At 55.5% G+C, this 16,116-nt stretch overlaps 2 protein-coding genes across 3 annotated transcripts in view; one reads left to right on the top strand and one right to left on the bottom strand.

Annotated features, from left to right (window-relative positions):
- Positions 1–1,309, top strand: part of PTGIR (prostaglandin I2 receptor) — a 3,152-nt gene extending 1,843 nt beyond the window's left edge. The window contains exon 2 of the mRNA XM_020978506.2: positions 377–1,309. Within this exon, the coding sequence (XP_020834165.1) occupies positions 377–610 (234 nt within the window). The 3' untranslated portion in view covers positions 611–1,309. The remainder of the gene's footprint in view (positions 1–376) is intronic.
- A 4,346-nt stretch (positions 1,310–5,655) lies between these two features.
- Positions 5,656–15,860, bottom strand: CALM3 (calmodulin 3). 2 transcript variants are annotated; one of them, XM_078145842.1, is made up of 7 exons: positions 15,657–15,860; positions 12,299–12,543; positions 9,994–10,024; positions 8,146–8,289; positions 7,866–7,972; positions 7,533–7,668; positions 5,656–7,253 (listed from the first exon to the last, which is right to left on the bottom strand). In XM_078145842.1, the coding sequence occupies exons 2-7, from the start codon at positions 12,299–12,301 to the stop codon at positions 7,225–7,227; spliced, it is 450 nt and encodes a 149-aa protein (XP_078001968.1). In that variant the 5' UTR covers positions 12,302–12,543; positions 15,657–15,860; the 3' UTR covers positions 5,656–7,224. The 2 variants fall into 2 exon arrangements, with proteins under 2 accessions (XP_078001968.1, XP_020834166.1); XM_020978507.2 differs by lacking the exon at positions 12,299–12,543 and having other exon boundaries at positions 15,657–15,858.
- Positions 15,861–16,116: the final 256 nt, after the last annotated feature.

A 16,116-nucleotide genomic window follows, 5' to 3' on the forward strand; every position in this document is an offset into this window, starting at 1 on the left:
GAGAGGAAGTATGTGAGGGACGGTTTTAGTCAGAAGACCCGGATTTAAACATGTTTGGTAATTTTTGTAATTTGCCCCTTCCTTGTGACCTTTGGGTAAATTACTTCTGCCCTTGGGCCCAGTTTCCTTACCTTGGGAAGTTGTTGGGTGCTTGGGTTTGACTCCTGGGGAGGGCATGAGGGCTGGAAGCCCAGGATGCCTTCGATCCTGTCTTGCGGCCAGAGGGGCTCAGAATGGAAGGAGATGCAGGGAACTGGGAACTAGGGCTCCTGGGTGCCGAAAAGACAGTTTGAGAAACAGTGGGGAGTAGGAGGTCTGATCCCCAGTTGTCCCAAGGTCTTCTTAACCTGTTCCCTGCCCCTCCTCCCTCTCCCAGATTCGTGGCTTCAGGCAGGCCATCAAACCTGACCACAAGGACCTGGGAGACCTCATTGCTTTCCGCTTCAGTGCCTTCAACCCCATCCTGGACCCCTGGGTTTTCATCCTCTTCAGAAAGGCTGTCTTCCGAAGGCTCCAGCACGTGCTCTGTTGCCTACGCCGGGCCCCACCCGTGGGGCCACCAGCTGTTAAGGTCCATAATTTCCCCTTTCCTGACACAACCCAGGGATGAAACACCAGGCACCTGCCAAGTTTGATCCCCTAGCCTCCGTTTGCCATCTCAGCTCTTGCCAGGCTGGGTGGGGTGAAGGAGGGGAGCTGTGGCTTTTTGGGATATGGGAGGAAGGACAGACTGTTGGTACAAGCAGGTTCTCCTCCAGGTACCAAAGGCAGAGCCAGCCCCCCACCCCCCAATCCACGATATCAGAAGTGGACCAAATCTCCCACTCTCCATTTCGTCTGTGTGACTCTGGCCACGTCCCTGCCCTATTTTAGTTTTCTCACATGTAAAATGAAGGGGTTGGAATAGTTTCCGAGGACGCTTCCAGCTTCAAAAGCGGATGAAATTCTCAGGGCCACAACTGGCTGTCTGGGTGGGGCTCAGCTGAAGGAGGGAACACAGGGGACAGACATGTCTGCTTTCCTTACTGTCAGCCCAGGAACCCTGGCATCTGGCTCGCCAGAGTCTCTGAAACCTTCCAATCTTGGGCTTCACCTCAGCACTCCTCTAGGATTACCCCATAAGTAGCTGCTCCCATGAAGGCCAGACAACAGAAGAAGGGGAAAAAGTCTCCTGGAACCTAGGAAGAATAGCGATCTCAAAATAACCAGGCTTCCTGGTCCCTGCCCCAGCTCAGCTCAGTCCAGCCCAGCCCAGCCCTCCATCCCCTATCCATCTCACTGTCTAAATATTTGGAAAGCCGGAAAGTTCTCAGTGGCTTCTGTATCCTCAGTGTTAATTCCCCAACTCTGGTCCCCACTCCCTGCTACCCTCCCCAGCGGTGGGCCTCTCCCCCTCATCAGTACAGGAGACTTCAAGATTTCAAGGGCTTCTTTCCCCATCAGACAAGTTGCTCCTTCCAGCTCCCCCCACCAGAGTCATCTCATATACTGCCACCCCACCCCCATCCCTAGTCCTTAATCAAGTTTGTTCCCTAGGGGAGATGAAGTGCCCCAAGGTGAAAGGAATGTCTGGGAGATGACTGGAGGAAGAGGATGGAGCTGGGGCGGTGGAGGGGGGTAGGGGTAAGCTGATGAATGGTAGAGTACAAGAAAGAAAACAGAGGGGCGGTGGCAAAAGTGGGGAGGGGAGGAGGTAGCTCATAGACCACATGGAAGCATGTTCCCATCCAAATGTTGGGAAGTGGGCCAAGGGACCCAAAGCACTATGCATCCAAGTCCCAGGTGAATGAGCATCGCAAGCTTCCTATTCACAGGGCGAAACCCTTAGGATCTCAAAGCACTCAATTTCTCCCCGTCCATTGTCCATTGATGGCCCTGGCGTGATGGAGGTGGAGGATAGGCTTCCAGCCTCAGCCCAAGCCCTTCTAACCTCTATGCTTTTCCCCAAGTTCACAGTTCCTTTCTGTGAACCCCAAAGTGAGTGAGGTCTCTTCTAGACCTCTGCATGCCTTTGGGGGTCAAGGAAGGGGCTGGAGGCACAGCCCCTAATCTGGGGCACCAGAGGGGATGGTGAATTGGCATCTTGGCTGGAGGGTGAGTAGAAGAAAACAGCTTGACAGATGAATCCCACTTCCCCTTTCCGGACCATGTGGGCTCCACCCTCTGCGATGTGCCTAGTCCTTTTCAGCCTGGCTGGTTTAGGCCCAGCACATTCTTCAGACCAAGCTGCGTGATTCCGCAGCACAGGCTTCCTTTTGGCCACTAGGGGGCACTCTTTGACCAGCCTTTTCAGTACTGAACATGGTGTCATGAAGACCTGGATTCAAATACCATCTCTAGGGTGTATCAGTTGTGTGACCCTAGATAAGTCATTTAACCTCTGATCCTATTTGCTCATCTGTAAAATTGGGGATTATAATTCCGTGTTGTTCCTACATCATAAGTGTGAGGCTCACATAAGTAAAAATGTGTAAAAAATGACGTCCTTGGGGGGGGTGGGCTGTGATTGGTCCAGGGCCCCAAGCCAGGATGAGCACGCAGGGATCGTCTCTCTCAATCCCAGCGCTCTTTTCCCTGTCTGTGACTGGGGGTGTTTGAAAGTCAGACGAAAAGAGCTAGGCTGAACGCTGGCAAGAGGAAAAACCACTTCAGGGTAATGGCTGATAAAATTTGAATGTATCACACTACCATACGAAGTCCCTTCCTTCCCTCTCTGCCTTAGTTTTGTCATCTGTCAGATGACAGGGTAGGACAGGATGGTCTCTCACGGTCCCTTTGAAGTGTGGCATGCTGGGGTTTTAAGTTAGGGAACCACGGGGCAGAAGATGGATAAGTACAGTGGGACCAGAGTCTGAGCCAAAAGTCCCACCTGGAAGGAATCACAGGACATTGAAGCTGAGACAAGGCAAGAAAAGAGATCCAGCACAGAGGGAAGGGGAATGCGCAATCGCACCTACTCATAGCTCTTGGGCGTGGCAGGGTGGGGCCCTGACTGGAGAGGGCAGGCCTGGGAAGCACACCCCTGGAGGCGGGCTGGGTTTTTTTGGGGGGTGGGGCTGGAGTGGGATTCGGGAGGAGTCGGTCGGGAGCTGACTTCCCCATACACGGCTCCTCTTGGGAGCCGGGGAGCTCCTAAGTAGGGATCGTAGGGCCCGGGGCCGGGCATGGACTTTCTCAGTCAACCAATGAACCAACCGTGGCGGGGTCCGGGGCGAGAGCTGTGCAAGAGACGCTCTGCCCTTAGAGGCCTTTCGGGCCCCAGATCCTTGGGGCTGCACGAGGCTCTCTGCTTGGCGACTGCCTCCCTCTGCTGGCCACCCGGAGATCGGTCCAATCTTCGAGCGCTGGAGAGGGATCTCAAAGCACTCAGCTCATGGCCCTCTCCTCCAGCCCACGGGACTCCACACTACGCTCGAGGAACCGGTCGGGGAGGATACAATTCATTCCCTATCATTCACTAATTGTTTATTTAGCTTAGACTTTGTTTGGGGGAGGGGGCAGTTAAACGTAGATGCGGCTAATGTTCCGGGCCTCATTTTTCCCATCTGTAAAATGAAGGCTGCTCCCCACGCCCGGAAGGCTCCATCAGTTCCCTTCAAGCTTCAGCGTCAGGGCCCGTCCAGTTATGCTGTGGCCCTCCGCCCTCCGCCCTCCCCCCTCCCAAAACGACCCTGCACCGGTCCTTCCTCGCAGACAGTGAGGCCTTTGAGGGCAGAGCCCAGGCACCCATTCCGCATGCGCACCCCCAGCTCCTCCCGGGATCTGGCCGGTACTTGCAGACTTATCCAAGGCTCCTTCTAGCCTCCGCTTCTAGGCTCTCTGTCTGTTTAAATACTCATCAAAGGGCTCCTAGGTAACAGCAGCCCGCGGCGCAGGCACTCCCGGAGGTTTGCACGAGCAGAGGTCAGGCTGCACGCTGGGGTGAAAGAGGGAGCCGTCCAGCAGCAGCCACAGGCCACGTCCACTCCCGCAGCCGAGCTAGGCCCCGGCTAGCTTCCCCCAGAAGCAAATAATGCCCACAGTTGCTTCCTGGGTGTCTAGCAAAAAGGCAAATGGCTTAACCTTTTCAGGCCTCAGTTTCCTTCTCTGTAAAATAAGGGAGAGAGTTAGACCCAATGGTCTCTAAGATCCCGGCAAGAAATATGGCATAGTAAAGGCTGAATTTGCCCTCAGGGCTTTGAGTCCCAGTGAATTGGGTGACTGACACTGCTTCCCTAGGACCTGAGGGATTGGACAAAAGGAGCTCCGAAGTCCCTTGCAGAGCTCCGCCAGGAGTCTTTTGGCCTTATATCCCACGATCTTGTTCCATTTTGGCCTCTCCAACCTTTAGGCCCTAACCCCCATCTACTAACCCTTCCACCTACCGTCTGGCCCCCTCCCCCTCAATTTGGCTGCCTCACTCACCTCCAGGAAGCCCACTGGGGTTGACCCCTGACCATTCCTCCCAGTAGAGGAAGAATGGCACTTTGTGGCAGAAGAAACAAGGACTGGACACTTCTTGATCCACTCCTAACTTGTCTGTCTTGGAAATCAGGGCCTTTCTCATCAGCTTGTTGGAGCTGTGTCTCTGCAGCCAGGCCCCTCCCTGCCTGACAAGGGGCAAAAGGTCTCCGGTCCCAGGGGATGTGGGCAGCCCATCCCCTTGTGGTGCTGGGGTGGCCGAGTGCCCTCTACCTTTACTAACCCTTATACAAATCCGACTCGTCCCTCCAGTCTATCAGCCTGCTGCTGGGCCCCTTCTGGGCAGCTGCCTCTGCCGACCTCACACCCTGGAGTTCCACCACTTACTCCTCAATGGACACAGTTATCATGCAATTAAGTCCTGTATCGTGCTTCACTGTATTCTCCAAGGTGCCTCGCACAGGCACAGTGTTCTCTGATCAGTGCCTGTTCAATAAACTTGGATCACAAGGCCTTTTCATTCAGGAGGTCCTTGCATACCACTGAATTCCTGACTGAGCCTGTTTCCTCATCTATTAAATTTGGCTAACACTTGTATTACCCACTTCATGGTCCAGAGCAAAACTGTAAAACTATTTAGATTAAAACCAGTTCATGCCATTTCAGTAGCAATTTGGAAACTGTTCTGGGCAGCTGGGTGGCTCGCTGGATACAGAGGGCCTGGAGTCAGGAAGATCTGAATTCAAATGCAGCCTCAGACTCTCACTAGCTGTGGGACCCTGGGTCCTCATCTGGAGAAGGGAATGGTGAACCACTCGACCCCGAATGGCATTACCACACGTCAGACACAACTGCACAACAGCTTTGAAGGTATTTTAGTGTAGGTACTAGAGACACAAGAAATCGATACAGCTCTGACATGGGTGCTCATAATTTCGATAGGGAGACAGGCCGACTTCCATGAAACAATAGGAGGGAAAGCAAACACGGCATGCTAGAGGGGACAAGGAGGAGGAAGGGAGCTCAGAAAAAGGCAGGCATGGGACGACGTGCTCAGCTCCTGGCTGGGGCCCTGGGGGGAAGGGAAGTGGCCGGTGGTGACGTAAATCTGAGCAGAATCTCTCCGTGTCCCATTTCTGCATCCGGAAAATGGGGAGGCTGGCCCGGCTCACAGGGCTCTTGTGGGAAAAGCCCTTTGTAAAGCAAAAAACATTCTCCACCTGTGAATTATCACAAAAGGGGAAGAGAGCCAGCCCAGGTAGTCACTGTATTTTATTGGAAAACATTGATCTATATTTTTCTTCACAGCTTGAACTGAACACAATATTGCCCGGTTTAAAAAAGAGAACAAAACAAAATAAAACCACTCCCCAATAGCCATAGCCTCATCCCACCTTGCTTGCCCACCATGGCCCTTGGCCGGGTTTCCACCTCCCCTTCCCCTGGGAGGAAGGCACCAGGGGGTGGTTCAGGAGAGAGAAATCTCGTGTCAGGCCTGAGAAGGGTCAGTTTGATCCACCTGGGCACTGGGGGTTGGGGGTGTGAGAGGGAGAGAGAGGGAAAGAAGAACCTAAGGAGGAAAAAAGACCAGTCTGCCTATGGCTCCTTCCTCATCCCAAACGTTAATTAAGAGAGAAACGGCTGTTGGTAAGAAGAGAGTTTGCTGATCATGCTATCTGGCAGCGGAGTGAGGGAATGACTAGCAGAGACATAGCAACAGACGTGAGCGCCACACAGCTACAAGCGCGAGTCACTAGAGATGCGCGGTGGGCCGGGCAGGGGGAGCACGGACGGGCCCTCGTGGGGGCTCCTACATCGCTCTTATTGCAGCTATGATCAAGAATGGGAGCTGGGTCACCCCCCACCCCCAAGCTATATATGGATTTTGTCCGAAGAAGAAAAAAACAGATCAGAGTCAAGCACACTGCCAAGCGACCACTGACACGTTCACTCAAACTGCGGGACTGGAGCGGGACCGGAGCGGAAAAGCCGGCAGGGGTGGGGAGAGCGGCGGGGGACGTTAGCACCAGATATTTACAGAACAGCTCAAGAGACTGCTTTAGGAGTATGGACATTTACAATTTATACAAGGTGCCGAGGGAGCAGGGACACCTCTCCCCTCCTCTCCCACAGGCCAAAACTTGGTCGAGCCAATCGCTGGATTATTTGGGAAGAAAAGCCAATGGGTTTTGTAATGTTGTCCATCCCTACCTCATTTCCTTTACCCGTCCTACCCCCAACCAGTGTCTGGAATTCCCTTCTCTTTGATTTCAAACATTTTCCTCATGCCCACCTACCACCCACCCCAAGACCTCATGTTGGAACTCCTCTAGGCCTTTCACCATGGCCCCCCCAGAAGGTTTTGAACACAGAACCACAGTGCCAGACGCATGCAAACATCTAAAGGGTTTGGCTTTCCTGCCCCAGGTAGGGTGTGACACTCTTCCCCACTCTGCTGCAGCTCCCAGCACGGGGCCAGCACTGGCCACCGAAAACAGGGTGAGAAATCAAAGGGAGAGGAGGAAACCCACGGAGAGCCACGAAGGCAGAGATCCCCTGTGTGGTTTTTTGGGGTGGGGAAGGGTGTGTCTGAGGGGTCAGCTCAGGTGCTGGGATGTCCAAGGGCAGAGAAGGAAGAATGAAGGGAGATCAAAGAGCAGTCATGCAGCTTGGGACAAATCTCGTGTTGCTTTATGTCGGATTCTCAGTCGTCAGTCAGGGTTGGCTTAGAACCAGGTTATGCGAGTAAGAGTGTCGGAGAGAGAGCGCGCGAGAGAGAAGAGAGATCAAAGGAGAACGGGCATCACCAGCTGCCCGGGGCCTTCACTTCGCGGTCATCATCTGTACAAACTCTGCAGAGACAAGACAGGGGAAGGAACGTGCATCAGGCCTGGGGAACCGACTCTGGGCCTGAGCCCCACAGCCTGCTCGCTGAAGGCACAATGCGCCTCTGACATTTTCCGTGAACTAGGACACGGGCAAGGGATGCTGGAGGATGTCACGGATGTTGGGAAGCCCGCACCTAGGGTAGCTCCCACAAACCAACCCTCTGCCTTCCCAACTAGCTGCCGCCCGACTTGCCTCGGGCTCAGCCTAAGCCCTGGGTCGGGGCGATGGAGGGGCAGACACACCTTCATAGTTAACTTGGCCGTCACCATCGATGTCCGCCTCTCGGATCATCTCGTCCACCTCCTCGTCAGTCAGCTTCTCCCCAAGGTTGGTCATCACGTGACGAAGCTCTGCGGCGCTGATGTAGCCATTCCCATCCTGGAGGAGCAGATGAGAAAAGGCCTCATGTCTGCACACAAGTGCCGCCTCCACACTTCCCCAAACTTTTCCATGCACCACCTCATTTAATTCTCAAAGTGACCCCGTAGTGCAGGCCAGTGCTCCCGACTCAGCCTGAGGGAGGGCCCAGGCGTGGGGGAGAAGGGAGCCCTGCACACTGGAGACCATCTGCCCACCTTGTCAAAGACACGGAATGCCTCTCGGATTTCTTCCTCACTGTCTGTGTCCTTCATCTTCCTTGCCATCATGGTCAGGAATTCAGGGAAGTCAATGGTCCCATTTCCTGGAAGTGGGTGCTCAGGTTAGCAGAGTTGAGAATGCAACAACACAGACCATGCTCTCAGCTGGCACTTGGGAGATGACTTCTGGCCCCAGGCTGGAAATGCCAAACTCCAGCACAGGGGTACGAGGGGTGCCCACGGGCCCACCCGTCCACCCAGCTTCCGCAGGGCTCACCATCTGCATCCACCTCATTGATCATATCTTGGAGCTCAGCCTCAGTTGGGTTCTGACCCAGGGATCGCATCACCGTCCCCAACTCCTTGGTGGTGATGGTCCCGTCTCCATCCTTATCAAACAGGGAAAAGGCCTCCTTGAACTCTGAAATGCGAGAGCACAGGGTCAGAGGTGGAAGGGATATTTCATTACATACAAGCTGTGTGTCAGCTCGGTCTGGCACAAGAATCCCGTCCCCCCTAACCACCCTCACTGTTAAGAGCAGGTCAAGAGGAAGAGAACCCAATTCCAGCCTCAGCGTTCAAAAGTATCTGTGTGACAGCCTCTCGAAGGACCCTGGCCCCTAACCGGCTCCACTGACTCCTCCGGGGCCAAATTACCCCTAAGGTTACCTGAGCAGTGGGCCCCAGCCCAGCTCTAGGCCTGGGGAGAGAGTAGGCAATTCCAAACCACTTTGGATGCATAGTTTTTAGCCTTTATCTTTACCCAGCCTCTTTCCAAAGTTGAGAGAGAAGGCCACAAGAGGTACCAGCAGTCCCTAAGATGAAGCCCAAGGAGATGCAACCCATGTAATCGCTTTTGCCAACCCAGATTCCTGTCCCCCCTCCTCCATTTGCCGAGCTGGCAGTTCTCTGTGGTGAGGTATGGGGGTGGGCGGCAGCGGTGCATGGATGGACGGACAGTGCGTGGGGAGGGTGGGCTGGCTGCCGAGCCAGAGGGATGAGAAGCTGCTGGGTGCTGAGTGGGAAGGCTGCAGCTGGGGCTAGGATGGGAGCAGGGAGGCGGGCACATGGCTCCTATCTTCCCACTGGGTTCATTCTGGCACCAGATGCTCCTGAACCCCCAATTCCTCTTCAGGGCTGCTGAGAATAGGAGATGTTCAGTTGCCATTCCCCAAAGGGTATTGTCTAGGGGGGTGTTTTGTTAACCAGGAAAGGGAAAGAAGAGGTAGGTGTATATGCGTGGGGAGAGGAGGAGGAGGAGGACCAGTGGTGGTGGCTGGGCAGGCAAACCTCACGCAGCTGTTCCCACGTGCCTGCTGGCTCTCACTATCTGTCTCACTCAGGATAGCATCACCATACTTTTGCCAAAGCCCACTGGGTCCTCTAGAGCACGGCCTGTGTCCTACAGGTTCACTGTTCTTAAGGAATGCTCAACGACATGATGACTGAGGGCCTGGACTCCTGGCCACATAAGCCACATGGTGAGGATGGAGGGAAGCCAAGGTGACCACAGCTCCAAGAAGCCAGGCAGGCCCAGAGAGAATAACCTCAGGTCAGATCTCCACCTGGGACACATGCTCAGAGAAGGCTTTTCTAAGTGAATGAGAAGCACGGAACCAGATTTCTACCATTACCCTGCTGGGGCTGAAGGTGCCCTAACACAGGGAGTCCCAGAGCCCAAGTCATGAATGAGCTTCACTCAACATGGCAGTCAGGACGTGGCTCGCTGGTGATGTCCAGCTACAGTCACTCAGCAAACAGCATTTAAGAGGCAGCACGCAGCACAAAGAACAGCAAAGTGGGGCTAAGGAGGTCTGGGTTTGCCTTGTGGTGGTGGCTAAGCTGGTGCACCTCCAAGCCTCGGGGTCCTCAGCTGTGAAATGAGACACTGCCACTGCCGCCCTCCCAGGTGTCTGGCAACGGGAGCACGTCCCCAGGACCTCTGTGCAAGGTGCTGGAGGGAGCAACAGTGCGCAGCAGAGTCCCAGGGGCATTCCTGCCCCTTCCCCAGGGCTAGCAGGCAGGCGATAACAACAGGGTTACAGGAATCGTGGGGCTGGGAGACACTTGGCTTAGTTGCAAATGTGTCCCTGGAGGGTGTGGGGAGCGGGGGAGGAGGACTCACCTGCGATCTGCTCCTCAGTCAGCTGGTCAGCCTGGAAAAGCACCAAAAAGAGGAGTCTGTCACTGGGCTGGCTCACAGCCATCATCAACCCCCCCCCCCCAATTCTTCAAAGAATTTCTCCTTTCCACCTCCTCAGGATGAAATGCAGAGAGAAGTCAGCGTCCCTCTTGGGGACAAAGCAGCTGGGGGGAGGGTGGCAAGGGGCTTGGGGTAGGGGCAGAGCCTTTTCTGGAGCTATTCAGAAGGTCAAGGGCTATATAGGTTGGAAATTCAGTTCTGGATCATTTGTATAGAATGGAGAGACTGATGGGTGGGGGTGGGACTGCATGCTCCTGCAGGTATTCTGCCATGATGTGGTGGAAGGTGTGTGTGGGGGGGATGAAAAGGGCTCCCTCCTCCCAGCAACGGCATTTTCAAGGGGAAAGAAGCCTCCCTGAGCTATGAGTTTGTGCCTTTACGGTGTCATTGAGGAGGCAGGGAGCTTCTTCCCGAGAGGCCTAAGCAAGCAGGTCTAGAAGGTTCTGCCAAACTGAAACAGGTCAGTTCTTGAGCAGGGGGAGGGAGTGGAAGTGGCAGCACAGACCTGCACCATTAACCCAAATCCTGTCCCGGTGTTGCCTGCGTATAACAGGAAGCCTAAGGGTAAAGCATTCTTCCAGGACTGCCACACTCCAGGGCTGGGGGCTGAGCCCCATCTGGGCTAGCAGGCAGGGGCAGGGCCTGCTCGATCCGCCCCACCCCCTTCTCTGGAGGGCCAGGGAAGAGTGCTGTTCCGTTCTCCTCAGACTTGAGGGGCAGCTGTCAGGGAGGGGACTGCAGTAGTGGCAGCCACTGCAGGCTTGAGCTGGCTTCCCTCGCCACACTGCAGTGCTTTTTAACCCTTTCTCTCCCTTGCTGCCATCCCAAGCCGACAGGTCAGGCCGGGCTGAGGCTGGTCCGTGCTGTACTGCAGGGGCCCTCCTCCTGGGGCAGGAATGCACTTTGGGATGCTTGAAAGCAAGCCAGGTCACAGAATGGGGGGAAGAGCCAACTGAGTACAGTGATGCCTAGGCGAAGGGCCGGCCCATGCTGCTGGCCCAGAATTCCTCAGAGGCAGCTCAGAATCTCTGCCCTGGCCCCACAAGACGCTGTACAGGGGCCCGCTCCGCTTGGATCACTGGCTCAGACAATGCCCCAAACTTCCTCTCAAGATCAGTGGTAAGAAGGCTCCTATGGCTATAACAGATATCATTTCTTTTTTTTCCCTTTGGGAAAAGGAGACTTCAGACCCACAGAAAACAAGGCATGATTGAGCAGAATGGGAGGGATGTCCAAGTCATGGAGGAAAGGAGGGGAACAGAATGAGCCATTCTGAAGAGAAGCCAGGGTGATGGGAAGAGAAGGCCTTGCCTTTCTCCAGCCTCACTAGCCAGAGCTGCCCTCTTCTCCTGCCCCCACATGGAGGCCACAGTGCCAGCAGCTGAGCTGTGCTGGAGGAGGCCAGGCCAGGGCAGCAGCCCTTCAGAGGCCTGCAATCTCATTCAATGGGCTCCAGCTTCTAAAAGACAAAAGAATCTGCCCTGGTCCCCTCCATCCCGACACCTGAGGACAGAGATCACAGAAGGAGCGAGGGAAGCAGGGCTTCTCATCAAGGCCCATGCCAGAAAGGAAAAGGAGCAAAAGTAGGGTCAATTCTCCTGACAGACACATGCTAGTCCAACACTACTTTACTGTGAGCAGGCCAATGGCTCCCTGGCCAGGGCCAGTGCTGCAGGGGGTTGGGGAGGGAAGGCTGTAGGAGGCAGAGCCAGCCTGCTGTTCCCTACCTCCATATTCTAGTCTCTAAGCTGGGTGACTGAAAGGATGGGGAATGGCCCCAAGTGCCACAGGTACTGGGGGAGAGCAGACACTGAGGCAGGGCCCTCAGGCCATCCAGGGAGCAGGTCAGCAGGCTAGACCAAAGCCCCCACAGGGGAAAGGATTCCTTCCCTCCCACCCAAGTGGAAGCTAGTGCAGTGACGACAAGGCAACCTGCTGTGGGCCCCCCAGAAGTGCTTCTGAGGTGGAAGACCCTGGAAGCTGGCACCAGGCAGGATTCAGAGCCTTCTTTCAGAAGAGTGCTGCTGGAGAGAGGAGGGAGCCCAAGGCAAGTGAGGCTTCTCTCTCAGCCAATACCAGCATGACGGGAATGTAGGGTTTTTTTGGGTACGTGTGTGGGGAGGGCGCGGGGGCGTGTCGCAGAGTGGGGAAGAACGATTCTTCCTTTTTTCTCTCAAAGTTCTAGCTGTGCCAAGGAGGAAACAAACATCTGGGACAAGTCACTCACCATCTCGGTCTCCTCAGCTAGAAAATGGAGGAGCTTGACGAAGTTTGTTGCTCAGGTCTGACATTCTATGCATGACTAGGCCCAGGAGGAGGCCAAGAGGGCTTGGCTTGGGAGGCCAGAAGCCTTATCGGTGGCGTGACTGCTCCTTAAGTCAATTGGTGGTGGTGGGGTGTTCTGAAAGTCACCACGGGTCAAGTCCCAATAACCCCCTCCACCTCCTCTAGTGAGGGGGCTAGGGCCTATCACTGAATCAGAGGGGAGAGTTCCTTGGGAAAAATCTCACTGGCAGTCTGGTCCAAGTCTGACACCAGGCACCAGGTACCACAGCCAACAAGTGATGGGCACTAGATTCCCAGACAACCCTCAGGACCAGGAGAAAGGAGGTACCACGTTGGTTGGCTGTTTCAGAGGACATAGGCAAGACCGTGGGGCTGCAGGCTGCATGCAGCAGGACAAGAATGCCAGCCTTTCCCCTTGGGCAGAGGGAGCCAGCCCTCCTCTGCTGGGAGGAGGTCTTCCAGGCTTCCCCATGAACCCTTATTCTTTTTTCTCCCCCTCAAACCTCAGTTTTATTGGATGCTACCCTGGGCAACTTCACCCACTAGCTCCTTCACTTGGCCAAATTCCATTGTGCTTGACCTCCTCTCTCCCAAAGCCCTGACCCCCCCACCCCAGATTGGAAATCCTTTATTCCAACCTTCCAGAAAACCCCCTCCAACCTCTAAACCTCTTCCCCCAATCTCAGTCCTCAATTTTCAATTCCACCTCATTGTACCAAAGAGAGTCCTTCCTACCCAGGCCTGTTTATCTAACACTCTGGCCCCCCCCCCCCAAGTGGGCAGGGCCTATGCTTCAAACTATCCTTAAAACCTCACTGTTGGCACAAACTCAATTCCCATGAAAAACCCATCTGTTAGCTCTACGCCCCTTCCACTCCCCTAATTCATTCTCTGTAACCTGGAATATTCTCCCAAACACTCTCAGTTTGTACCTCAGCCTGACCACTTGCACCTTCATCCACTTGCTAACACCCAAGCCCTGTCCATCATTCCCACAACTCCACCTCCTCTCTGCTCAGCCTGCCTCCCACCCAGATTCTCCCCCCTCCCCCAGGCCCTTCCCTTTCTGAGCCTTCATCCAGCACCATCCTCCTTCCCTAGTCTCTTTCCCCTGCCCTTCACCTCAAGAATTCCAAGAAGAGAAGACTGTTGTCTTCACCCCTTCCCTTCCCCCCTCCACTTCTGGGCCTGCCGAGCTCCTCTCTTATCCCAGTGCCTTGCTCAGGGCTTCCTCAACCCCTCCGTCTTCCTCCCTATTACACATGGGATCTCTCTCTCCCCTCTTTCAATTCCTTCTGCAAAGACACCAACCATGTCCCAGGCTCCAGGATCCAATTTATCATCCCACCCCTACCTGAAGGATTAACTGTCACCTCTTTCTTTTCCCTTTCCCCTCAATATACCAACTGCCCCCAACACCTGAGGAGCCAACATTCCTCAGCCAATCAGGGGTTCAGCCTCTGCCGTCTTCCCCCTCCCTTTCACTTCCACAAGGCTGCTCTGATCCTTTCCCCCAACAAATGGGACTGCTCTCTCTTTCTAATCATCACCATCCTCTTCAAGGTCTAGGCTTAACCTTCCATACAATCTTTTTTCTTCCCAAGGGTTCAAATGCCCCCTCTTTTCCTGGCAAAAACCAACCACTTCTGCCAGAGTCCTTTTAGTACCACTCCCCCCACCCCAACTACCACTCCTCTAATCCTTTTCTGAGTTGTTTTTGTCCTTCCCAAACCTCAGGCAACTCTCTCTACCTATTAATCAATTAACTCCACCATGGTCCAAGCGTAACCTCTCAGTATCAAACTTAGCAACCAACTGGGCCCCCCTCCTTGCCAAGGTCCTCTGTCAGGGACTAATACTGCCTCCTTCTTTAAATGCTCACCTTCACTGGCTCCCTTCTCCTGGACTCTCCCTCAGAACCAGTGTCTGCCCTCCCTCCCCAAGACCAACCTTTTCCCATCTTCTCTGATCTCTAGGAACCAGACACCCAACCTTTCTCTCAGGTAAATCTTTCTCCTCTCTGATAGGAACAATCCCTCACCCTGGTGGCTGCTTCATCTGGAACCAACTATCCTCAAGAGCCCCATCAGAATGAATCCCTTTCCCCATTCTATGTACACTAGCCAGCTGCCCCTCGAGATTCAACCCCATTAGGGTCCAAACCCTCCCCTCTCTCCCTCCAGGGTTTTCTCTTGGTCAGAACTAGCTCCCCTCCCCAGAGACCAACTCTCAGTGGTCTTTCCCAACAATAACGCAAATCCCCAGCCCAGGGGTCTCAACTGTTCTCCTGGTCAGAAGCTCCAGCCAGGTCCCACCCTTGTCTTCAACCCCCCCTTTAGGGACTAGCCATCTCCTTCACTTACAATCCACCAGCCCTTTAAATGTTCCTCCTTGTCAGGGTTCAACCCTCAACTGCTGTCTTCTTCCCCTTCCCTCCCCACTCCCTGTCAGTCTAACCCTCCCCCACCCTTCCAAGCACCAAACTCTTCTGCCCCTCCCCCCCTCCCTAGGGATCCTCTTATCAGGCTCCCAATCTCCATTTCAGGGTTCAATTCCCAATAACGGGTCACCCCACCCACTTCAGAACCATCTCCACCCCACCCCAACCATCTGTCCTCAAATGGAATTCTCTGCCAGAGTCAGGGTTCTATTATCTGCCTTCCTCTCGCCAGTGAAGAACATCTTTACTCGGTCCCCCGCCCCAAGCATCCAGGGGGTCTTCCCTATTAATAGAGTGCAACAGCTCCGCACCCCAAGTTCATGCCCATCCCCCCGGCCCCAATTCGTCTCTTTTTCTTTTCTGCCATCCCCAGACCATCCTCCCTCCAAAACTCCATCAGCACAGCTTCCCCCTCCCCCTTCCGCACACCCCATCACCCCCCCCCCCCGGCTCCTCCAGCTTGGAAATCAGCCACCCCTCCCCCCCTCCTCCCTGTCAGACACTGACATCCGTGCTGCTCGAGCCCAGAGTCCGCTCCTGCCCCTCCCTCCCCCAAGCAGCCTTCTTGGGGTCCTCTGGGACCCCCGCCGGCTCCTTAAGACCGAGGCTAGCCTCCCTCCCCCGCCCCTCCGGGGTTCTCATCTCTACCCCTCCCCCCCACCTCCCTTCCCCCATCATCAGCGCCCCCCCCCAAGTCAGCTCTTCTCCTTCCTCCACACTCCAGGTCCTCTGGATACTGAACTGACCATCCTTCTCCCCCAGACCACCCCGGGGGCCTCGCGGGCGAACATTGACCATGACCCCCCCCCGCCTTCCCCTCCCCCACTCTAACGGTTCCCCCCCCTCCGCGCACACTCACCATGGCGGGGCACGGGCGCTCTGGGCACCGGAGGAGGAAGAAGAGGACAGGAAAGAGGAGGAGGAGGGAGGAGCGGGGGTCGCGCGGCGCTGGGAACGAGGCTCCGAGCGCAGCAGGGGGCACAGCTCCTGCCGGATCCGCCGCCGCCGCTGCGCGCTCGCGCCACTAGAAACTGCAGCGCGCGCCGCCGACAGCCGCCCAGCCCGCGCCTGCGCCTGCGCCCCGCCCGTCCGTCCGCCGGCCCCGCCCCCACCAGATGCCCTCCCTCCCCGCTTCAGCGCCGCACTGCGGTGCAGGATCCCTCCGCCCGCCCCATTCCAGCCCTAGTCAGTACGGCCCGAGCCGGATCTATCCTTGGGGTGGTGCGCACTCCCGCCCCCGTCCGCGGCCCAGGGACTATTTTCTCTGCGCTCTTTCAGCCGTAGCGGGCTTGGCGGAGGGGCACCAATAGTTCGTGCGT

This window comes from Phascolarctos cinereus, unplaced genomic scaffold, assembly GCF_003287225.1.
Source record: "Phascolarctos cinereus isolate Bilbo 61053 unplaced genomic scaffold, phaCin_HiC Scaffold_726;HRSCAF=1367, whole genome shotgun sequence".
In the NCBI taxonomy this organism is placed as follows: Eukaryota; Metazoa; Chordata; class Mammalia; order Diprotodontia; family Phascolarctidae; genus Phascolarctos; species Phascolarctos cinereus.

What these genes read in the sequence shown, in the direction of transcription:
- CALM3 (XM_078145842.1), bottom strand. An exon ending in CATTCCGTGTCTTTGACAAG is followed by an intron (nt 7,669 to 7,865) that starts GTGGGCAGATGG and finishes CTGCTCCTCCAG; the next exon opens with GATGGGAATGGCTACATCAG. An exon ending in CGGCCAAGTTAACTATGAAG is followed by an intron (nt 7,254 to 7,532) that starts GTGTGTCTGCCC and finishes TTGTCTCTGCAG; the next exon opens with AGTTTGTACAGATGATGACC.